Source organism: Callospermophilus lateralis, chromosome 4 (assembly GCF_048772815.1).
Source record: "Callospermophilus lateralis isolate mCalLat2 chromosome 4, mCalLat2.hap1, whole genome shotgun sequence".
NCBI lineage: Eukaryota > Metazoa > Chordata > Mammalia > Rodentia > Sciuridae > Callospermophilus > Callospermophilus lateralis.
In genome coordinates, this window is record NC_135308.1 from 127050224 (window position 1) to 127075986 (window position 25763).

At 32.0% G+C, this 25763-nt stretch overlaps 1 protein-coding gene across 3 annotated transcripts in view; it reads left to right on the forward strand.

The window, feature by feature from the left end:
* Nucleotides 1–25763, forward strand: part of Zdhhc17 (zDHHC palmitoyltransferase 17) — a 94739-nt gene that overhangs the window by 38975 nt on the left and 30001 nt on the right. For 2 of the 3 annotated variants that reach the window (XM_076854897.1, XM_076854896.1), the window contains 6 exons: nucleotides 4020–4142; nucleotides 8878–8955; nucleotides 9526–9670; nucleotides 14450–14514; nucleotides 15164–15326; nucleotides 22022–22147. In XM_076854897.1, the coding sequence (XP_076711012.1) occupies nucleotides 4020–4142; nucleotides 8878–8955; nucleotides 9526–9670; nucleotides 14450–14514; nucleotides 15164–15326; nucleotides 22022–22147 (700 nt within the window). Of the gene's footprint in view, nucleotides 1–4019; nucleotides 4143–8877; nucleotides 8956–9525; nucleotides 9671–14449; nucleotides 14515–15163; nucleotides 15327–20689; nucleotides 20800–22021; nucleotides 22148–25763 lie in introns of those variants that run through there. The other variant, XM_076854898.1, reaches the window with a different exon arrangement.

Below are 25763 nucleotides of genomic sequence, written 5' to 3' on the forward strand. Positions count from 1 at the left end.
TGATTGCTGTAGGTGTTACTTTTAACATCCTAAAATTATAGCTCTAAATTAGAATTTGGTTTTGAATGTATATATGCTACTTTTTTTTTTTTTTTTTGGTACTGGGGATTGAGCTCAGGGCACTTGACCCCTGAGCCACATCCCCAGCTTTATTTATTTATTTGTATTTTATTTAGAGGCAGGGTCTCACTGAATTGCTTAGCGACTTGCTTTTGCTGAGGCTGGCTTTGAGCTCGCAATCCTCCTGCCTGAGCCTCAGGAGCCCCTGGGGTCACAGGCTTGTGCCACTGTGCCTGGCTTATATACTACTTTAATTTTTTTTTTTTTTTTTTTTTAGTTGTAGATGGATACAATGCCTTTATTTTATTTTTATGTAGTGCTGAGGTTTGAGCCCAGTGCCTTCTTCATGAGAAGCTACAACCCAGCCCTAAATACTACTTTTAATAATACACGAACTGTGTTCATTTATATTTTTTTCATATCCCTTTCAATTGTTAATTTCACAGATTTACCTATTTATACATTGTGTTCTCCAAAACCTAAACAAATAATTATTTTAAATGCATTAGTCCCTTAAATGATGATAAAAACAATATGTGGACTTAAAAGTCAAAATTGCATTAACATTAGCTTTTAAACTAGTAGTTTCTTTAAAGATATATTAATCTCATAAATCATGTAGAAAGTAGAGTTACAAATCATTGTTAAATACTAACTTTTGTAATCAGTTATGTATTGACTTTTATTGAGATCTTTATTTCTTTATATGGCTTTAAGCTACAATTTAGTGTCCTTCCATCTTACCCTACAGGATGTCCTTGAGTGTTTCTTTTTTTTTTTAAACAAGGATGATTTATTTATTTTATTTTATTTTATTTTTTTAATTTTAGTATTTATTTTTTAGTTATTGGCGGACACAACATCTTTGTTTTGTATGTGGTGCTGAGGATCGAACCTGGGCCACACGCATGCCAGATGAGCGCGCTACCACTTGAGCCACATCCCCAGCCCCCTTGAGTGTTTCTTGTATGACAGGTTTAGTGGTAATGAACTGCCTCTCATTCAGAGATTTCACTCTTTTTAGAGGGAGAGGAATGTCTTAATTTCTCTCTTTTGAAAGGCAGTTTTGCTGGATACAGGATTTGTGGTTGACATTGATTTCTTTTTAATACTTTAAATACATTGGCCTGCTGACCTCTGACTACCAAAATTTCTGATGAGAAATATGTTAAAAGATTTCCTTCACTTTACTTTAAAATTTTTTTTTGTACACAATACCTTTATTTATTGTTTTATGTGCTGTTGAGGATTGAACCTGGTGCTGCATACACACTAGACAAGTTCTCTATCACTGAGCTACCACCCCAGGCCCTCCCTTCACTTTAATTTAGTCTTTTTTTTTTTCTCTTTCTACTTCTTACATTTGATAACTTCTCCTGTTCTAGGTTCATTTGCCTACTCATTCTTTGCCTCCTCAAATCTGCCTTTAAATCCATCTGGTGAATTTTTCATTGTCTTTTCAGCTCCAGACTTTCTTTTTAGGTATTCCTTTTATTTACATTTTCATTTTGTTCACACATCATTATCTTTGTCCACATCTTCCTCTAGTTCTTAGAGTATCTTTAATTCAGTTTTTTAAAGTAGTTCTCTAATACATAAGCCATCATGTCTTTTTCAGGGACAGTTTGTATGAATTTTTTTTCCCCTTGAAAGGTTTATACTTTATGTTTTTTTTTTTTTTTTACTATGCCATCTAGTTGTTCTGTTGAAAACTGGACATTTGAATGTAATGATGTGGTGACTGGTAAATCAGGTACTACTACTTCCCCAGGGTTTATTTATTTTTTTATTTTCCTTTTTGATTATTAAAGATAGTCTCTGTGCCAAGACAGCTTGAGGGTATAAACTTCAGGCTCTCGCAGGACTTTCTGAATCTGCGACCTTCTCTGGGCATGCATAGTTTCTGATTTTCCCTATGTATGAGTTACCTTTGAATAACCTACTCTTTATTGTTTATTCTCAAAGGAGGAAAAAGAAAAACGAAAGAGAGGAAGAAAAGGGATAAATAAGTAATTTCACCCAGAAGGGGAGAGGTTTGCAACAGTTGAGGGTATGTGCTACAATAATGGCCACCTCTTTTTGTCTGTACCTATGTGATCTGAAGAAGCAATTAGAGCATGGATTAATATTTGGATGACAGGGTCCACCCTGATTAGCTGTATGCTGATTACTCTAGGAACAGGTGAAACAGGTGTATTCCTGCCTGCCAGGGAATGGAGGGTAGGGATTGGTAGTTGTGAGTGGGCCAAGCACTGAAATTAGCTGCAATTTACCATCCAGGCATTCACCTGGAAACTGCAAGCCTTCAAAAGACTCCAGAGTTCCAAAATAGATACATCACACATACTCTGCCAGTGCACTTTTTGTCTAGGTAGAGAAACAGATTTGTAATGCTTCCTATTCTGCCAAACTCTAAGAATCCTCCTCAGGAACTTTTAAATGTGAGAAAATAACCAGTGTTTCTGTGTAAGGTTCAAAAGATTTCCTTGCTCACTTACCATCTCATTCATAGATTTCACTCTTTAATATGCCTAGTTTACTTATCAGTTAGGTGTTTCTGAAAGAAAACAAACAACTAAAGGTATCATTGTCATCCTCTCCTGCTATTTCTTACCTTAGATTGATGTCTCTGGGTCTGTTTCTCTATGTTGCACACATGCAAATCAGAACCAGGGACAGCAGCAGTTTGAGGGCTGTGCTAAATATTGGTAGATCTAATTTATTAAATAAGAGATTAATATAGGTAGAAGTTCCATTGTTTGTTTCTAGCAGCTCCTTATTGTGCTTCCTCTCTCCTACCCTTACCTTGAGGTACACCTTTTTGGATATCACTGTGCTTAAGAAATTACAAATATTGTAGATGTACTTAAATTTGTTTTTGTGTTACTTATTTCCAGGGATCCCGTGAAGATAATTGTTGTGACTTGATGATGGAATCTTAGTGGTTTATTGTATTATTCTTTTTACTTTTGTGTATATTTAAAAATTTCCATAATTAAGCTCTTCGTTTGCCACAGAGTGATGGGAAATAGCAAGTGCAAATTAGATTGTCTTTGTGTGCCTCTCTTTTATTAGATATGAATGTCTTTCATAGAGCTCTTCCAGTGGACTTTCTCTTAAGTCTCATTTGGTACGAATTGAATTACAGGAGTCTTCTTCACCTACTTCCCACCCTTGCACACCCTTTTTTATTTGCTTTCAGGAATATCAAAGGTAGATTTATAAATAGAGAATGCTGGGGCTTTTAAACATTCTTTCCTTTTGATGTTCTGCTAATTATTACATGTTCATTGCTATTTATTTTTATGTATTTTATATTTTTTAGCTTGATTGTATATATTTTTATAATCTGCCTCAGTGTTTCATGAATAGGTAGTGCTGTAAAGAAAAATGAGAAACTGATTTTCTCTTCCAGCTAATGAGATTCTGTAGTTTCATAAATGAGATATTTTAGAACTATGAAATGGATTAAAGCTGTTGAAATATTGGTATTTTAAAATCTGGGGGGGCTCAGGATGTGACTCTGCAGTTGAACACTTGCCTATATGAATGAGGCCCAGGGTTCAATCCCTGGCAACATGTGTGCAGGCGCACGCGCGCGCGCGCGCACATACACACACACACACACACACACACACACAATGAGTTTAGAAAAGTCAGATGGGGAGAAGGAAAAGAAACGTGATATTTTATGTTTAAATACATTTTAATTTCTTTTTAAAATACACATACACATTTTAGTTGTTACTGGACTTTTATTTATTTATATGCAGTGCTGAGAACCAAACCCAGTGCCTCACACAGGCTGTACAAGCATTCTACCACTGAGGTATAACCCCAGCCCATATTTTAATTTCTGAGTCTGAAAATGGAGCAATATTGTCTTCTTAAAATGTTATTTTCAACTTTGAATTTGTTGTTAAATAGTAGTAACAATCCATATTTTCTTTTTTTTCAAGATATGGAATATATGAACGCTGCCGAGAATTGGTGGAAGCAGGTTATGATGTACGGCAACCAGACAAGGAAAACGTTACCCTCCTCCACTGGGCTGCCATCAATAACAGAATAGATTTAGTCAAGTATGTATTTTCTGCTTTGCTTAATTATTAGTTGGCTTTATTTTTAAATTATTGGGGGTAATGATCATAAAATGAATAATTTCCAAAATTCATGACTTAAGTGTGTATCTATATATCTCTTCTCTTGAAAAAAATTACTTTTAACATACATCAACAATATGAGCCAAGCACTTTTCTGAGTGCTTTTCCATGTGTGTTTCCTTTCATTTTAATTCTTGAAATAACCCTAAATGAAATGTAACAGTTACTACCATCTCAGTGATGAGAAACAGAAGCACAGCTTTTAAATATACTACACACAGCTATTAATGGCATGCAAATAATAAGTTGGAATTGGGATCTGAATTTAAGCAGTCTCAAATAGCATTCACATTCTTAGTATGGATTCTATGGGGAAAAGCAGCAAAAAGAAAGAGGGTTTGAAACAATAATAGGCAATAGTCTTATTTAACTGTTTATATCAGCTTAACTGATAAGTGTTTCATGTATGAAGTATAAAATGATTTTTATTCTTCACCATTTATCTGTTGTTTTACTATTAGAAAGAAATAGTCAGAGGCAGAGGATACAACTCAGAGAAAGAGCCCTACCCTAGCATGAATAAGGCCCTGTATTCGCTCCTGAGCACTGGAAAAAGAAAAAGAAAAAAGTTAGTGCAGCAAGAATTGAACTGTTAGAAAGTCTTTCTTAGTAATCTTATTTGGTAGTCTTTGATACCTTGAACATTTTAGAAAAGACAATCTAAAATGAGCTGGTTGGAGATATATAGTTAAGTGTAGCATACAGAGTCTAGAGGCAAATAGAATATTAATGCCAGTTAAAAGAATTTGTCCTTAAAAGTCTTAAGCAAAGATTAAACAAACAATAACTCATTGAACACCATGAGTCACTTTCTTCTAGAGAGTGTATTTCCATTTTCTTTGTTCCTTTTTTCTCGTTACATCTCTTTAATTTTCCCTGTGTCTTCAGTATGGATCGCCTTATATCTAGTTGTTTTTGTCAAAAAATGTTTCATCTTTGTGAAAGAAATTTTCACATTGGATGAAAAATTTTGCCTTTTATACACTGAGAAGATCATTTCAGTTTCTTGGCTTTTGTTACTATTAAGAAGTTATACTAAGCATTTAAGATTTTCTCTGTTTTTTGGTTTTCCTCAGTTTTACAATGATATATCTAGGTGTCAATTTCTTTTTATTTTGAATGAGATTACAAGGAATTTTGATTCTGTGAATTGATGTTTTCCTCAGTTTTGAAGAGTTCTGCCATTGTTGCTTCAAATAGTGCTCCTGCTCCATTCTCTTTTAACTTCCTGCTGGAACTCCAGTTGAATATATGTTAGTTGTGTTTTTGTTTTGTTTTGTTTTGTTTTGTTTTTTCTTACTGTACCCTCTTTCTTTTCATTCTGTATGTTCTCTTCTTTTGTCTCTGCTTCACTTGGGAAACTTCTTCCAACCTGTAGTTCATTACTTCCCTGTGTTATCTCCAGTGTTCCTAATTTTGGGGTTCCTAATTTTTAAAATCTTATCATTCTGTTTTAGAATTTTTGTTGTTGTAACTGTTTTAAATCTGTATTACTCAAATCGTTAGTTGTTGAAATTTTCAATCCTGTCTCATATACTCAACCATAGCAAATACCATTATTTTGTAATCTATCTGTAAAATTATAGCTTCTGTAGCTCTCTGTGGGTCTGTTTCTATTCTGTTTTTCTTTGACATGCCTGTGGGTCTGTTTCTATTCTGTTTTTCTTTGACATGCCTGATTGTCCTTGGAGATATATATACACACACACACACACACACACACACACACACACACACACACACACACACATATATACATACTAGACATTGTGTTGGAAAAATCATGTTGATTAATTTGAGACTTACGTTGCAAAGATTTGTTTTTGCCTAGCCCAACCTAATTTCAAAACTTTAGATTTCCCAGATTTTGGTAGCTGAAGACTGTGCTGTATTAGGTTTACTTCTGTTTCTTCCTTACTTTATAGAGCAGCTTTTTGGGGGATCCCAACCTTTAGTTTACTTTTTATCTACTTTGCTTCCCTCCTGGCCAACTCTTCTGCATCAGGAAATTGTCTTTAAGTCAAAATGCTGGGCATTCTTGTAACTTCCTCAGGTTTTAACTCTTTCCTGAATCTTGACTAAGTAAATGCTGTTAATTTTATTAGGCTTTGCTTTTTAGGAAATTTTTTTTATATTTCATTGAGCTTTCTTTGTTCTTTTTAAATGAGAGGGTTAGGGTTGGTTCAAGTTACATAGGCTTCCCTGATCTCTATTTTCTTATTAAAAAATTATTTTAATGAAAATAATACATAAACAATTTTAAAAATCAGGTATTGTTTAAAGACTTACAATGAGAAACATCAGCCTTTCTCTACCCTTTAGTTCCATATTTAAGAAGTAACATTTTCAATACTTAAGTTGTTCCATCCAGTATTTACTACCCCCCCCCCCCAATAGGGGTGGGTAATGGGTATTGAACTCAGGGACGTTCAACAACTGAGCCACATCCCCAGCCCTTTTTTGTATTTTATTTAGAGGCAGGGTCTCACTGAATCACTTGGCACCTCCCTTTTGTTGAGCCCTGGCTTTGAACTCAAGATCCTCCTCCCTCAGCCTCCAGAGCCTCTGGTGTTACAGGTGTGTGCCACAGCACCTGGCCAGTATTTACTCTTAAACTTGATGTTTATGTTGCTACTTTTATATGTATTTTTTCAATGCAAATGATAGCAAACAATTTTGTTTTTTCATTTAATCCATGTCTTCCAGGTTTTTTATTATCACTACAAATAGAGCTGCATTATTCTTAAAATCTGTATAACTGGTAATATGAAGTATTTATTTACTGATTTCCTTATTGATGGACAGATAAATGGATTGATTCTAGTGTCTTTGCTGTCACAAACAACACTTCAATTGATATCTTATACACATATCATTTTGAATATGTTTATTTATATCTGGAATTCATTGGAGTAAGAAAAATGCCAGTTTTTAATTTGAATAAATATTGATAACTTTATATTATTTCTTGATTTATTAATTTTTAACATTATATTTTGTCTTTTTTAATATTTAAAAAAACTTTTTTTAGATGTGTAGACCTTTATTTTATTCATTTACTTATATGTGGTGCTGAGAATCGAACCCAGTACTTCACACATACTAGGCAAGCGCTCTATCACTGAGCCATAGCCTCAGCCTATATTTTGTCTTTTTAAATAGATGTTCTAGACTGCCTTACCACTTATGCTTTTTCTGTTACTCTTTCATGTTTAGTTACATCATTATGCAATGTTTAAATTGTTAGGTGTATGTAACTATGCACTGCTAAGCACAAAAACTATTCTGTGATTAACTGTTCTTACAGAACTTTTGATTTTGTCTGAGTTGTCAAGTTACTTCATGTGTTTTTCATTTTTTTTTTAACTGTCACTAATTCTTCCCATACACTTAGAACTGGAAAAATCCCCCTTATGCCAACAGTATTAGTTAATTTATCAGTTTTGTTTTGGTGGAGGAGGGAAGATGATATAATTCTTAGATTTCTCCACTTTGCTATGGCAGCCCAGACTTTTTGCTGTGTAGGACTACCATACAACCATTGCCTTGAGATTTTTGTTTGCCATAATTTCGGTAAGTCCCTTTGCTCCAATGTTTGTATCTGTTTTCTAGATATTAGGGGGTTTTTTGGAGGTAGTTTTTCGCCCCCTCTAAAGAAGGGAATGGAATTGCTTTAAAAAAATTCCAGTTGGGATTTTAAAGAAAATATTTCCTATGAAAATAGTGTTTTGAGCTATAATTCTTTGAGTTCTAGTCTAACCACTCTCAAGAAACATCTTCAACATTGTATAATGTCTAACAGGTACCTTAAGAACCAATTCAAAGATACCTAAATGTTGGTGTTCTTAATTGATTAATTCTGGAAATACTTTGTTAAGTTACTTTGAAATATATTTTACATGACAGTGGAGTTGGTCCCTTAATTACATAATGTTTTAAAATCACAAATTTAACAGAAATTTAAATGAAGCAGAAAACGTGTGAATTATATATGTAAGAATGATTATATTAAACAACGTTTAGAACTGTGTACATTAAAAGTAAATGCATTAGTGATCTAAAACAGTAATCACTTAGAACAGTTTGAGAGCCTCAGGAAATATATGGATTTCACAGGATATCAAGATGGTATTACATTAAACATTGAGGTTGCTTTTTCTTTTAAAGCAACATGGCTTTAAATTAGGCATAACAAACAACAAGGCATTATATAAAAGACCTTCTGTTACAGTTCATAGTTCATAAAATTCTTGCATGTTTATTGTTTGATTTAATTTTAACAATAATCTTATAAGGAAAGTAAAGTTAAAAATTTGAGCTATCCAAGGTAGAACACATCTTGCCTGTGGTACCATTGTTCTGATTTTAATATTTTACATGCTGCTATTCAAATTTTTGTGATTCTCTAACTACCTTCTTTTTTCATTTGATTAATTTGGCATTTCTATTCTTTTTTGTAATTAATTTTTTTTCCTATAACAAAAAAGTGATGTGTTTGAATAATAAACTTCTAATTATGTTTCTTAAACTATCAAAAAAGATTGCTTATTTTAGCATAAGATCCAAAATGAGAACTTTTCTTTCCTTATTTTTCGCATAATTTCTTAACATTGAAGATGCATGTTTCTAAATGACTACAAATTTTGTCTTATAGATACTATATTTCGAAAGGTGCTATTGTGGATCAACTTGGAGGAGATCTGAATTCAACTCCATTGCACTGGGCCACAAGGTTTAAATTTGCTTCTATATTATTTTTCCTTTGGATCCTTCATTAATATAAAACAATACAACTTCTTTTTTTTAATGATATGCCAAAATCAGTGGGAGAGTTTATTATGCTAATAGTTAATATCACTAATATGCCAATGTATTCTTGTCCAGTATTACCTGTATTAGAAGCTGAGTTTGTTGTTCAAGGTGTCTTAAGGGAGTTAGCCATGCTGATGATAATGTAGTTAGTTATAAGATTGCATTAAAGTTTGGATTTGTAAGTTTATCATTTTGTATCCTGTATATATATTCAGTTAATATATTGGAATAAAAACAATACACTTATAGTAATTATATATTATATTTAAAGAAGTTATGACTATTTCCATAAATTATCAACTACTATTACTCTAGTTAAGATTTTAAAGAACCAAAAAATCCTAAATGTATTTTGACATATATCTATTTTAAAATAACTTCATAAAATGTGTAATCTTTCTACCATTGCCTTGTTTTAAAACATTGTTTCAAGAAGAAACTGTTTGAAATAACTTTGTATATATTAAGTGTTTATTCTTTTGTGTTTTAGACAAGGCCATTTATCCATGGTTGTGCAACTAATGAAATATGGTGCAGATCCTTCATTAATTGATGGAGAAGGATGTAGCTGTATTCATCTGGCTGCTCAGTTTGGACATACCTCAATTGTTGCTTATCTCATAGCAAAAGGACAGGTAAAAAAAAAAAAATTGCAGTAGTGTAGATTTTAATCTGATGTTCTTCATGGCTTAAATGCCTAACATGTATAACAACCTGGTGATATTTAAGTAGTAGTTCCTAAAGAATAAAGAAAATAAATAAGTATATAGTTAATTTGGTATTGAATTTTTAATGCTCTTAACATAAAAATAAGAAATATAATCATGAGCTAAATAATGTTTACTAAGTTGGGTCTTTTATTTCTGAGATAGATGGATATAAGTACTGGAAAGTAAAGGAGAAAATTTGGATATTTTTTCTCCCCCATCCCCCCAATTATGGTGTTTGAATATATCCTCTGAATTAATCCAAACATTTTGAAGTTATTTATTGGTTATCTTCTATTTTAATTCCTCCTCAGGGCGATAATTTCTTCAAGATTGGTTTCTCATTTTCTGCTCTATAAAATGCTGCTGCTTGTCAGAAAGTTCTTCATGATTTAAGTGGTTCCTGATTTTTCCTGAATGTGCAGCAGTGACCATAATCATATTAAATATCACTGGTTCATGCTACTATGTTTTTATAGTAAATGTATTTTGTTAAAAGTAATGTAACCTGTTTTTTGTCCATGCATTTTTTTCTGGTTATATTAAAACATTAGTTTTAAAATAAGGATCTCATCACACAAGAGTAAGAAAAACTAATTTAATCCATTTCTGTCAACACATATTTATTGTCATTTAATTTAAAATTTCACACTGGTTTAGAATTTAAATACTATATTTTTTAATAAATTATTTTTTTTTTGTTGTTGTTGTTGACAGTATTAAGCAGTAGCAGTTGAATATTGTACATTGAAGCTTACGAAAAGAGGCATAGGCTGATTAAGTTAATTGTTAGAAGAGGGAGTTAACAAACCACCCTCAAATTTCATAGCTAAGATCAACAACTATTTGTTGTATCTCACAGTTCTCTGAGGTGACAGTTTTGTTTTCCTTGTGAAAATGGCTGGGCGCTGTAGTCATCTGGGGACTTGACTGGGCTGGAGAGTTAGCTCACTTATACACATCTTGTGTCTTGTTGGATAGAAATGGCTAGAAAACTGTTCTTAGCTGGGATAGCAAGGTCTCTGTCTTTGTCCATGTCAGAACTTCTCCACACCACTACTTTATGTGGTTTCTCCAGCAGGCAACTGGAGTTACTACATGATGGCTTAGAGCTCCCAAAAGAAAGACAAAAACTATTCTGTCTTTTGTTTTAAGTCTTAGGTCTCATGGCACAGCAGCTTTTCTGCTCCTTTCTATCAGTTAAGGTGAGGTTAGGTCTAGCCCCTTTTCAGTGCAGGGAAGGGTCAATGTGGATGTGAATTCCAGGGGGCAAGGTCTATTAGGATCTTCTTTGAAGACCAACCACTGAAGGGGATAATTCTTTTTCTCCCAGTTTCTCCTAGATTGAAGAATTAACAATACAAATCACCTTTTTTTCCTTGCAGTTTTTAAATGGGAAAAAAAAAAAAAAGAGGTGTAAATTTTTGAGTCATCTTTTTTTGCAGTTGTTGTTTATTGATTGTGGAGTTTGGATGATTTTGTATTTTTAAATCCATCAAAATTGTGTAGGCTATAAAATTCTCAAAGGGTAGATTTTCTACCTATCATAGTATCTTTTTCTTTCAATTAGTTGTAGATGGACACACACCTTCATTTTATTCATCTTTATGTAGTGCTGAGGATTGAACCCAGGGCCTTACACATATGAGACGAGTGCTCTACCACTGAAACACAGCCCCAGTCCTCATAGTATTTTTTGTATGAAAAATGCATGATGGTTGTGATAAGTGTCTGACAAATGATTAGTTTTTTCCTATGAGCAGTATTTTCTGTGTACAAAAATTACACATGCTTATTATAAAATAGTTAAATGAAATACAAGAGTCTGGCTTAGAAAATGAAATCCCATTTCTTCCCTTGCCTACCCTAGACTGAGGTTACTTCAACAGTTTAGTATGTAAAAGATTTTTTTCCGTGTATGTGCTAAATAATTACAGAAAACGCCCTTCAATGTATGTTTGCATTATACTTTGAATATAGTCCAAAGTTCTCTGCCTTACAGAGCCATCTTTTGAGTTTTCTTCTGTCATCTCTTATTTCTTGTTCTGCTTCAGCTATACCATTCTTGGTATTCCTTGAGCAACTCAGACTTGCTGTTGTCTCAGGATCTTTGTGCTTGCTGTTCCTACTGCTGCTGTGTGGTAGCCTTTCCTTACTTAGTCACTCTCCTCACCACCTCTGTTCAGTCAGGTAGTTGCCCAAATTTTATCAGTTCCCATTTATGAGCAACAAAATTAATGTATTTTTATTCTTCTTTCCCTTCTCTTTCACTGCTCTAGGTCAATAATATTATTTTTCTTAGTGTTAACTTTGTTGTGAAAAATATAAAACTGTATATCTATTACTTTGATTTAGATAATACTCTTTATGTCTTAGCTATTACAGATGAGGCTTTCAGCATACTCTCTCTTCAGTTTTTGTTTTTTTTTTTCATTTTTTCTCCATTTTTTTGTAACCAACTTTACATTGTTAGGATAAATAACATTTCTATTCAGTTTGCCATTCTGTTCTTCATAATTGTTTTAGTAATCTGTTAAATATATTCAGTGCTTACTGTCAATTCTTTTGGATGGTTTTTAAGAGAAAGAGGGGAAAAATACTAGTTTTTGGAGCCCTTTTAATCATGGGATTCCCATAAGCTTTTGTTCAGAGATTGTTATTTCTTCCTTCTTCCTAATAGAGAATACACATGTGTCCAGACTTGAAAAAGAAGTACCAAATTAAAAATTCCAACCCAAAGAGAGAAAAGATTGAATTTCATTTTTTCTTTTTCTTTTTTTTTTTTTTTGAGCTGTGACATAGTTATATTCTCTAAAAAAATTTTTTTTCTGTATTTTTGATACTATCACTTTTTAAAAAGGATATGAAAAGACTTGTTACTACTAAGAAATTTAATCATAAGAAGTCACATGTTTAAGGGCTGGGAATATAGTTCAGTGTTTAGATAGATTGTCTGGCATATATGAGGCCCTGGGTTTGATTCTTGGCATATGATGGATAAGGCAAAACACTGTATTATAGTATTTGTGGTGAGGGACTGACTATTGCCAACAAGGATGTATTCTAGTTTTCTAATGTAGTAATTCTTAGCTATTTTTTCTTCCTCAGTTCACTTGGATAATATTAACATTTGAGACATGGTCCCATCAGTAACAGTGGCTCACAGAGAATTGCTACATGGAGATATGCAGTGTTTTATAGGATACTTTTCTAACTGTCCTCTTTTCACTGATTGGTAAATTAAGGAAGACAACTTGGGTTAGAAGTGCTTATTTGATATAACCTGGAAATGGGAGATGAGGAAAGGAAGCAGAAAAACTTAATATTTACTGAATATGTTACATTCCAGACTATGGGACTTAGTATTCACATTACTCTATTTAATCATTAAATTCTACTTAAGGGTCTTATGAAATCGTTTTTTGAAGTCACTTTTTTTTTTTTTAATGAAGAAGCTGAAGTTTAGAGGCTTGATCCCCACCCCACCCTTTAGTATAAAAGTGATTAAATAATGGTACAGCTAGGAATTCTAAACCATGTTTATCTTATTCTAAAGCCTATCCCGTTCTCAAGCCCAGAAGAGTCAATGAATATGTCTTTTCACTTAACATTTTGATCATTTACTCTGTTGGGTACTGAGAACACAAAGATAGATTAAATATTGATTCTTAGAGATTCCTATTCTGATTGAGAGACAGATGCCTCGGGTATAGAGAGGATAATCAGTCCAGATTGGGGTGGATCAGAGAGGGTTATTTCAGAGCAGTGAAACTGATATACTCCCTGATACATCAGAATGTCTTCAAAGGAGATTTAGAGTTAGGGTAGAATTTTTATTTAGGAGGTGGTAGTTTTATTTCAGATTTGCCAAAAACTAAGCAAAAGGGAGAAGAAGACAGTTCCAGAAAAAGTAAAAGTTAAGTAGAAGAGGGAAAATAATTATACTTTACTACATTGTTTGGCCAGGGAGAGAATACACATTTATGATAAAAGTAGTGAAAACGTGAATAACATAAGTCACAGTAGATACCTTGATAAAAAACAATAGAAAAGATGTGTTTTTGTGATGAAGCAGAAGGAGGAAAGTTCTCATTTTTCATACTGAAGAGTCCCAGAAGATAATGCCTGAAGCTGAAAAATCAAGATGTAGTAATTAGAGAGTCTATTTTGAAGATATGAAGTTTAAAAAGCTGAAAGTGGTGGAAAGTAAGGTAGAGGATTGCTTTAGCACTTTTTCCTCACAAGCTTTGCAGATTTATTTAACTCTAAAAATGTATATCTATAACATAATAAAAAATAAACGTTTGAGTTTATTAAAAAATTACATCTTTTATTCTGTTTTGAAATACTTAGGGCTAAATAGGGTTGTTTTTCCTTCCTATCATACATTAGCATAAACAAGTTTTTCAGAGATTTGAATCACTTTATCTGTCCTTTGTGGCTGAAAGGCAGAATAGGTAAAGATTCTTAAATATAACACATGGCATCTTAAAAGGGAAAACTGTGAAAGGATAACATGCTGATCAATTAAAGTATTAGTAGCAATACTTATTTTTATTTTAAAGATAATAAAGATTTTGAAAGTTTTATAAGCCATCCTTGATTGAGTAGTAATGTATTGGCTTCCACAATGTGTCAGTTACCTTTTTCCAAGTAATTTTGGTTAGAAACTTATAAAATTTTTACTGTTTTACTTTACTCTTTCAGGATGTAGATATGATGGATCAGAATGGAATGACACCTTTAATGTGGGCAGCTTATAGAACACATAGGTATGTAACCATTATAACATACATATTCAGATCATTTTTAGGATAATACATTGTAAAGCAAGTAATGAGAAAAAGCAATAAATGTTATATTACTAATGTTCACAAGTTTTATGTGACATAGTATATAACATAAATTACCTCTTTGGATATTTTGATGTCTATGTTTACCTCTACCTCAGTAATTGTATTTTCTTAATCTATTCCTCCTTTTAACAATTTCTGAGAATTGACAGAGAGATTATCTTCTTTGAAAAGTAATTAATTTTTCATATGATTTACATTGGCAAGTGTATGTATTAATTTGTAAGATGTTTTAAATCATTTTTGGAAAAGTCCAGATTGAACTTTTTAAAAATTAAATTTTTTAATTACATAGGAGTTAATGATATCAGTTCCTACATTAAAATAGAAGATGTTAGGACCAAGTATGCAGTGCTATCTCTTGGGACTATATTACTTTATATGGGTTGCACATGCGTAATACATCATATTAGAATATTGTCTCATTATTGATATAAAGTTGTTGAGTAGATTAGAAGTGTTCCAAGATGGAATGCCAATGCAACCACAGTCAGTTTAGTATCTGTAATGATTTCGATAATTGAAATTAGGGTTGTTGTTGTTGTTTTTTTTTTTTTTTCCTTTTCAGTGTGGATCCAACTAGATTGCTTTTAACATTCAATGTTTCAGTTAACCTTGGTGACAAGTATCACAAAAACACTGCCCTGCACTGGGCAGTACTAGCAGGGAATACCACAGTCATTAGTCTTCTTCTGGAAGCTGGAGCTAATGTTGATGCCCAGAACATCAAGGTAAAATTATCTTGTGTTTATTATGCTGTATAAAATGTGGCTCATAATATATGAATTCCTCAATAAAAAAAAATTTTCATAGACTGTGAAAATTGGAAGAAACTTCTTATTTAGTTGAACCCATTGCTTCCATGCAATAATTTGTTTTGAAAACTTGGATCATTTACTATCATCTTTTGGTATTGAAATAATTTTTATAGTTTGGTGGTCTTTTCATTAGTGAGTGAATTTATGCTGGTTTTTGGAAATTACATTGTTTGTATTTTTGTAGATGAAAGGGAATAGTTTTCTAGATTCTTTTAGATCACTACAGAGAAGATAAGTTTTATGTAGTTAGACCATATTATTCATAATAAATTTTAGTAATTCTTTGAATTGTTCATTTAATTGTCTTATTTTTTTTAAAGGTCAAGACTGCTAAACTTGATAAATACCTTTATGATATTTATAGGAGAACCTCCTCCCCACCCTAAATGGTGAACTAACCCAGGAAAAGTATAATAAAATTAGCTAAGCACCAAGCACTGTTAACATTTACATTTAGAGATTTGTATACATTTTATGAATATATTCAAGAGAATTCTGTTGGTAGTCTCAAATTTTGGTTGATGCTTCTCATTTCTAAAGCTTCAGGATCCATTATGTCTTTAAGGAACAGGGTCTTCTTGTGAAATGACTGTCAGAAATAACTGTGCCCTTTGACAAATGTTCTTTAATTTTGGCTATAAGTCATAGTATTTTCTGAGTCATGTTTCATAAATGTCTAAAGGATATGTGCTAATTAAGTATGAAGGTAGTTCAGGCCACATACTAACCTGAAATGGCCAATCAAAAAGTAGGTATCTCTTGCTGGATCAGGGCATTTCTTTATGTTCCAATGTGTAATTTTTTTCTAGATTTGATTACTTTAAGAAGAGAAGGTTAAACTACTATGATAAAATAGCTTAGGCTGATTTTTCATTATGATTTATTTAAGATTATAACCAATTTTCAGAAATGAGTCTAGTTACAAATATTAATTTTAGTTAAAAGTAAATAATGAAAAATAAGAAATGATAGAATCACATATTTTCTTTCTTTATTTTTTAAAACTTTCAAATTTTCTTGTCCCTACCCAAAATTATCAGAAAAGTTCATTATCTGCCACTAAACAGGGCAAGAGGAAAATTAGCATACCATAGTGCCTGAGACATGATGTGCACTTTTACTATTGGCTGAACAAATGAAGATATGCGTAGTCTTGAATTTTACCTAAGCTGGCATTCAAAATGATTCTTCCAGGATCCTTTCTGTCACTTCAGAAATTATAGAGAGATTTTTGCTTTTCCAAAAAGTTTTAAATAGTATCCTTTAAAGAATTCATGGCACTGGGACTAGTAAATTAGGCTGACCCCAGGCCAAAAGGATAAGGAAGAAGTTTGATTAAGTCTCATTAATATTTCTATAAGAAAAATTTAGTGAGATTTCCTCATATTTTACTATCTGAATTGCTTTCTAATATTACTTGTCTTTGCTACTAGACAGACATTACTAAAATGTGTTAGAAAAAACATTTCAATGTATTTAGTATTATCTTCTTGAAGAAACTGAACTGTTTCAGAATGGCAGATAGTAAGAGTCTGCATATCTTCTGCCAATAATCATAGTATGTTGAATACATAACAGTATATTGAAATTATGGTGATACTAAAGAATTATAATTGTAAAATGACACAGTTGTAGAATTTGAAACCAGTAGTTTATTTTTGAGCTTTATTTTTTTTCTATTTATATAAAATTTTAGGAAACCTCTTCAATCGTGATCTTTAAGTATTTGAGGAATTGTTTATAATTTAACATATCTTCAAATAAATAATGGAAAGTTGTGATTCCCATTAACCATTGCATAAATCTTTAATCTTAATAAAAGAAATATTATATAATGAATTTCAACAGAGAAGTAATGGTAACGGTAGAGAAATTATTTAAGTACTTTTGTACCTTTTCTTCTTATTGTCCTTTAAGTTCAGGCACATTAGCTATTTGATACCAGGATCAGATAAAATGAAATGTAGTTTCCTTGGCTGGTAGTGCAATTCATGTGAATACTTTGTAGAGTCTAGTGACAAATAATGGAGCTAATTATTATGCCTGTGGGCATTTTATTCATGTAATTTTTTTCCTGCACAAATTCTTTTTTATTAGTGTTTTAGTTTTATTTGACATACGTTCAAAGTTGGCTATTTTACAAGGTTATTTTAAATGTAATTGTCTAGTGGCTTCTAGGTGACATTATTTCTAAAAAGAATAAAAAATAAAGTTTAGGGAGGAATTCCATTTGCTCAAAGCAACATATATACTTTAAGCAAAAAAAAAATTCTTTTTATCCACTTTGCTTAAAAATTAGACTTTTAATTAGATTGTGTGCATGTATAAATATGTATCAACAAAGCCCTCCATTATGTATAACCATAAGGTACCAAAAAAGAATGTGGGATAAAAAAGTAGATTTTTGTTTTAAACTCCACTTTTTATGTAATTAAAAGGATGAAATAAGTATCAAATGCTTTTTCTTCTGGGATCTGACATTCCCGTTATGCATAAGTGTAGTAACCACCTTTTAATAAAACCATTTTTCATTCATTTACAAATATTTGTTTGTTCAGTTATAGGTAGGCACAGTGTTTAAGATAGATATGATCCCTCTTTTCCTTTTTCTTTTTCTTTTTTTTTTTTTTTTTAGTTGTAGATGGACACAATACCTCTATTTAATATTTTAAATGTAATACTGGGGAGCAAACCTAGTGCCTCACGCGTGCTAGGCAAGCACTACTGCTGAGCCACAACCCCAGCCCGATCCTGTTTTCTTAGAACTTATGTTTTTTTTTCTTTTTTTTTTAATTTTTTAATACTTAATATTTTAGTTTTTAGCAGACACAACATCTTTGTTTGTATGTGGTGCTGAGGATCGAACCTGGGCCACACGCATGCCAGGCGATTGCACTACCGCTTGAGCCACATCCCAGCCCCCCTTTTTTTTCTTTTTTTAATATTTATTTTTTAGTTATAGGTAGACACAATACCTTTATTTTATTTTTATGTGGTGCTGAGGATCGAACCCAGTGTCCCACACATGCTAGGCGAGTGCTCTATTGCTGAGCCATAACCCCAGTCCAGAACTTATGTTTATATCGGAAATAGACAATAAGTAAATTTTTAAAAAGACAAATGTAATTGAGTGATAGTACTGAGAGGGCCACATCAGTTGTGACTTGAAAATACTTCTGAGAAGATGACGTGTACTTTGAGAATCACATGATAAGAAAGAGTTGTGCAGAGATGTGGGAAAAAAACTTCCTTGTAGAGGACCGTGCAAGCATGCAGGATGAGGTTGCTGTGTTTGAGGTGTAGAAATAAAGACAGTTTGGCCTGTGAACAAGGAACTGAAGTCTCTTGGGAGGCAGGTGTCAGATTGTGCAGTGCCATCATGAGAATCTTGAAGTCATGGGAGGCAGTTAGAATGATTTATGTAGACTGCCTGTGGGATGTGCTTTTTGTTTTAAATATCTTTAAAATTTTACTTTGATTGGGGAAGAATGCATTGAAGAATTAAAAGAATGGAAAGGATAGAGATCAGTTAGCCATTGTAGTGAATCAGGAAAGTAACTGATGTTAGCTTAGCATACCATCTGAGGAGTAGGGATGGAAAGAAATGAATGGAGTTGGAGATAATATTTTAGAGCAGAAATGAAAAGGTATATTATATAAAGGAATGAAAGAAAATATTATAAGTCACTTAGGTTTTCTTTTAATTGTCTTGTGATACATGTTGAGGTTGTATAGATTGAAGAGGAAATACTTTTTTGGCAGTGAAGGTAATAGGAATTAGTTCTGTTTGGATTATATTCAGTTTGCAGTGATGTGGACTGTATTTAACTAATTGAATATAGATTGCTGCAAATTTTGAAAGAGAAAAAATTTAAAAACTGTTTTTTTTCCTTTGTCTAGAAATTTGACAAAGTTTATACCAGTACTTTTTTTTTTTCATTTTAAAAGTCTTAGGAAAGAGAATCTTATTGATTAAAAATGAATTGCAACAGTAGGATGTAGCCTACAAATCTGGATTTAACTCTAAAAGTTATTCTTCAAAGAAAGTGAAAAAGTATACTTTGTGTAATAACTGCTAGTTGATCCTATTTCTTCTAAAATCATCATTTTCCTAGTAAGATTAAGCTTAAGTTTCTTAGAAATCTGCCTAAAGATTTGCTCTTGTAAATAAGTTGAGTAAGGAATTTACTTCTTTTAACATAAAAATGATTCTTCTATCAGTATAAGATAGAACTTAACTTTGAAAACAACTGATATTAAATGACAGGCAATTTTTTGATCCTTGGAAGGATCAGGAATAGCTGTATATTCTATTAGAGGGTCTCATTTTGGGGTCCACCAATGGACTTCCTAAAATTGTTAGAAAAAAGTTAATGTGAATCAGTATTTTATGGGGAAAGAATCATTGGCTTTCATCAGATGTGACTCCTTGAATTTAAGAACTCCAGCTATAGATAATAGTTACATAGAATAAGGTTGAACCTTTCCATTTAAGTAGCAACAGTGTGTGTATGTGTATGTGGGGTGATTTGGTGTAAGAAGAATAAAAAACAAAACAAAACAAAAAATTATGGCCTTTGCCATAACTCTTTTCTTATGGTAGTATTTCATTTGTGAAGTTTTTAAAGATAATATTTTATCCCCTAGTGTATGTTTTTGGTTAAGTAGGTTAATCTAGATGAGTTGAGTTTGGAGAGAAAAATTAATCACTGAGTGCTGCGCAAGCATTTATGATCTCTTCTAAAATTATCAAAGAATAATTTTAGCTTTATGGAATGTAAAATTACTGAACTCTCATAATTAATTAATATATTTAAAAGATTTCTGGGTTCTTGAAAAGAGGTAAGAAACTTTTCAGAAAATAGTTGTTCATTACCTCTTGAACGCCTGACCTAGATGGTCTCTAATGAATTTTTCCTTAGTTTTTACAGTAAAATTAATTCTCATTTAAGGCAAAACTGAGTGATCTTCCACCTTAGACATAACGTTTATCTGACCAAAACCCTTAAAGAATTTCTTAGCAGTTACATAGTCTATAAATACTCCATGTGAATTCTTGCTGAGGTCACTATTGTTAGTATTATTTTATTATTTTGGCTGAGACATGGAGTGATCAAAATATAGACTTGATTCAGAACCCTGCCTGGTTTTAGTATGATCCTTTAAATTAATTGCTTGTTTATTTTGCCAGCTGAATAAAATAACTATACAAAAACAGTCAGATGACTAGAGGAGTTGAAAGATTTTTTTAAAGCTCCCTCAATCTTTTTGTCTAGGCAATCCTTAGGTGTCACATGGCCCTCTAGTGGAAGGGATGCTCAGCTGGACCGAGGCAACTGCAGGATATTCTCTGGGAGTTGTTACCCAAGGGATTGCTATTATTCAGGTAATATTTATAGTTTGGATTAATTAGCTGGTTCTGACAATTTAGGTGATGGAATTCTGGAATAAGCAAGGAGATATTTAAAATAAATATCCCTATTTGTGGAAGAGACACCTAGATTAGCCCATTCCTTATTAAATACCATTGATTTTGATATTAAAAGATTGGTTGGGCTTTTTGTTGTTATTGTTGTTTTGTAATAGTTGTTGCTGTTGGTGGTAGTGGTATATTTTATTTTTTTGTTTATTTTTAATTTTAGTGTTTTTTTTTAATCACATTTCAAACTTGATAAGTAATCATCTTTCATGAGTAAGGTACCCTAAGGCTTCTTATTCCTTTGTTCTTTTTCACATGGTATTTTGAAATTTTTTTTTATATTTTTCTGAAGTAATTTGAATATCTGTCTATACATTCATCAAATTTTGACAAACAATTTTCATTTCAGTTTTCTATTTGACATAGTAGAAAAATAAAGGAGGACATTAAATAAAGTGGAAATGTAGGTATCGATTTTGCCAAAGTAGAAATTCAATTTTAAATTAGTAAAAGCAAAAAGAAACCTATAGAATTGGGAATGTTTATTTCTTAGCTTGTTTAGTGCATTTTAGTTATACTTGCTTATACTCCCTGGCATTCTTTTTCTTAGCATTAAACCTGCTAGTTTATACCTTGTACTACACTATTTTTATCACTTCTATTCTCTTTGGAAATTTCTGGTTGGGTGAATGAATTTAAGATTGGTCAAGAATGCCAGTACAGTAGTAGCAGAATAGAACTTGACATTTCTTTTTCTTCCCTATTCTCTTCCTTTGACTCTTACCATTTTACTGAAATTCTGGCAACTTGGTACTGTATGTAGCAGAACGTTTTATATCAATAAGTATTACTAATCCATACAGAATATGAAATAACTGATAAATTAAGCGATAGCCTCTGATCCAGCAGGTACTAAAATACCTACTTTTTGATTTGCTCTCTAATATGTCAAAATGCAAGCAAAAATAGAATCTATAGAATAAGATGAGACAACACATTTTTTTATTGTACTTTGGAAAATTGTTAACAAATATGTAATGGTTTATATACATAATTTTGACTTTAACTGATAGCAAAATGATGTAAATGAATTAATAATATGGTTGATTTATTTTTGTGGAAATTTAGTTATTAACTAAAGTATTCTGCTTTTTCTTTTATTTTAAATATAAAATTCTTATATTATCAGGGTGAATCAGCACTTGATCTGGCAAAACAGAGGAAAAACGTGTGGATGATCAACCATTTGCAAGAGGCAAGGCAAGCAAAAGGATATGACAATCCATCTTTCCTTAGAAAGCTAAAAGCTGACAAGGTAAACTCATGACTAAAGAGTTTTATTCTATAATCTTTTAAGTAAGATTCATGGCCACACTTACTTAGCACGAATATTCAGACTTTAATTTTGGCTTTCCCAGAGCAATTTTTACAATATTGCTTTAACTAGGATAAAGTGAAGATAAATAGCAAAGTTTCTTAGAGCTCTGCTTACTTGGTTTATGTCAATGTTGGTTTCCTGATAATTAAGAAGGATAGGATATGAAATTGCTTAAATTTCCATAGGCTACTAACATAATTTTTAGCTTATTGATTCAATTAGCCTTATGTTCATTTGTTAGTATAGTAATAAATCATGAAACATCATAATCGTAATATATATATTTTTAAAAGCAACTGTAGCTCTAATTAATTTGAAATTTTCATTCTTTTGTTATATGTTGTAACTTCTGTAGAGAGAAAACTTATGTTCTTGACTACTCCATGGAAAGTCCATTTTTAGATCTTCCATATACCTTTAATTTCCCCCAAAAGGGGGGTCTAGATTTAAATTTTTTTGTGTGTTCCTCCAAAAAGGGGAAATTGGTTGACTGACAATTTTTTTTAGTATACTTAAATAATTTACAGTGTATCTTCTAACTTAGCAATAATCACAACTTGAGTGATATTAAGTTTTTGACTACCGTCTTTATGTATGTCTTACTCAGGCTATTCTAGTGGTGGTAGTAATTGTTTAAATTTAACATTGATATGTTATCAAGATGGAAAGATAAGTTTTGAGTAAAGGGAAAGCAGTGTCTCAATTACTTAACAGGAATTCAGACTCCTTGATGAGCTGAAAAGTTCACTAGTTTATTACATAAATATCAGAAGAATTAGATTTATAGTTTTTGAACTCTTTTCAAACTTCATAGCTAAAAATAATGGACATTTTCCACATCATGTTATTGTTTCCAGTTAATTAGTAAATATGGTACAGAAAGTGATTTATTTATTTATTTTGATGTTGCTTTGTCTTCTAAACTTGGAGCCATTTTGCTCAACAGGGAAAAATAGCTAATGTCTCATGATAATTTTGCTAATTTAAATATCTTAACTTACTCTGTAAATATTGTAATCTTAACATTTTTTTGTTGTTGATTTTAAATATTTTGAAGTCTTATTTTGACATACAGTCAGATGAAAATAACATTTAAATACTAGATGTTTAACAATTTGCAAAGTTACTTATTATAGCATTAAGAAACTAAGAGGTTTATGAGTTTGACAATTATTTCTTTTTAAAAAGAGAACTTCTTAAAAATTTAGCAGAATTTTTAACATTTGTATGTTATTGTGAACAGTTCAGAAGTTGAATTTCTTTCCTGTTTTTCTTTCCATTAAGGACTTTAAATATGCTAAGTTTTGTTTAAAAGATTACTGAGGCTGGAGCATAGCTCTGTGATAGAATGCTTGCCTGGCATGTGTGGAGCCAGGGTTAGATTCCCCAACACTACCCCCAACCCCCAAGAAGTTACTAGTTAAAAATATATGATGATTGAAATCTCTGATATGTGAGATTAAACATTAGTAGTTAAGTAGACTCTTCATTTTCTTTACATTTCATATTAGAAAAATTTAAATCATGAACATAATTTTTTTTTGCTAGTCTGTGAAAGTATGTTCTATATTTAGAACTAACCATGGGGGCGAAAAACTAAATAAGAAAATAGTGACACTTAGGGTTCAATATTATTAGAAAAATCATCCTTTGAAGCAAGAAGTGGAAGGGGTGGATATTTTAGAACAGTGCTAATAAATAGACATGGAAAGAATCTTGATTTTAGAAAATGATTTTAAAAGCTCTTAAGATTTTAAACAGATTTATAGGTAATCGTGAACTGCTTAACAGGTTAGAGGAAAATCTTTAAATTAGTACTCTCAACATTTAAAAATATATGATCCCACTGTTAGTTAAATTTCACATATTCTTTTAGAAATGTTTATTGATTATGTAAAAATAAATCTTGGAAGATTAAATACATTCTTCTGTTAAATACTACTAAAATCCCTGAACATTATATACAAAACAAGTGTAATAAGATTCCTGAAGATGGAGAGAACAAAGGCTGAGTGTCTTGGGATTCAGGACCTGAAGAAGGACATGGTAGTGAATTCTATGGGTTTTCTATTTTGACCCATATACCCTAGACTAGGGGCTGGCAAAGCTGGCCACTCAATATTATCCAAATGTATGCAGACAAAAATAGCCATAACAAAAGCACACTCTAGTCAGAGAGCCAAAAAAGAGGCACCCCATCAAGACAGAAATCTTCTAAAAAATAACTGCTGTCCCATAGCCAAACACTACAGAAAAACATGTGGCTCTACCTTGCCTCAGATCAGCAAAGTCCCACTGCTTAGCCTAGATTTCTACACTTACCAGGCTGTAATGAAATGCCCCACCTTCTTTCCTAAGGTGGGACTTTTATTGTCATTGGCCGTTAATGAAGTCCTATCTCTACCCCCAGCAATCCTACCTCTTCCAGCCAGAGAGAGATCAGTAGAGGTATACTGAAGGGTGGAACTTCTAGCCCTTGCCCAGTATTAATGAGGAACCTTCTCCTCAGGTGGCAGTGTAAGCTAAAGTAGGGGTCCTGGACTTCTCTCCCACCTGAAGAAAAGAGATTCCTCCCTACTATCTCTTTGAAACTGTTTCAGAAGAACCCATCAAAAAGAGAAAGTTCAATAAGATCCCTAATCTCAAAGTACCCAAAATATCCAGGTTTCAATTGAAATTTTCTTGTCATACCAAGAACTAGGAAGATTTGAAACCGCATGAAATAATTGCCAACACTATGATGATGGAGGTTGAAATTGTCTGACAAAAGATTCTAAAGCAGCCATCATGAAGATTTCAACAAGTAATTATGATCATGATTGTTATGAACATAAACAAATAATTATGAACATGATTGTGAAACAAATAAATAGCAAAGAAATAGAATGTAGAATATAAAGAAGAATCCAATGGAAAATTGAAAATTACAGGAACCAAAATAACAAACAAAAAAAACCCTCAATGGATAGGTTCAACCATAGAATAGAGAAGACAAAGGAGAAATTCAATGATCTTGAAAATAGAACAATAAAATTTACCCATTTTGAATAGTGAAAGGAAATTGGAGGGGGAGAGGAGAAGAACAAAACCTCAGGGGCCTGAATATTATCCCACATTGTTATGATTAGAGTCCTAGTAAAAAGGAGAAAGAGGATGAGGCTGAAAAAATAAAGATAAAATGACAAAAAATCCCCAAATATGTCAACATACAAATTTACAGATATAGAAGTTGACCAAACTTTCAAGAAATCCTCACTAAATACATCATAGTCTAACTTCTGGAAACTAGAGAAACAAAAATAAAATCTTAAAATCCTCTTACCAACAAGGGAGAAATAATTCAAATGACAGATTTTTTAAAAGTCAGAAACCATAAATGCCACAAGCAACTTGTACAGTTTTCAAATGTTGAAAGAAAACTTAATTCAAAATCCTGTGTCTGGTGAAAGTATCATTTAGGAATGAAGGGGAAATCAAAACATTTTCAAAACTAAAGAGAACTTAACACCAGCAAGTACCCTGAAAGACTGGCAAACAAGTTTTTTAAATAGAA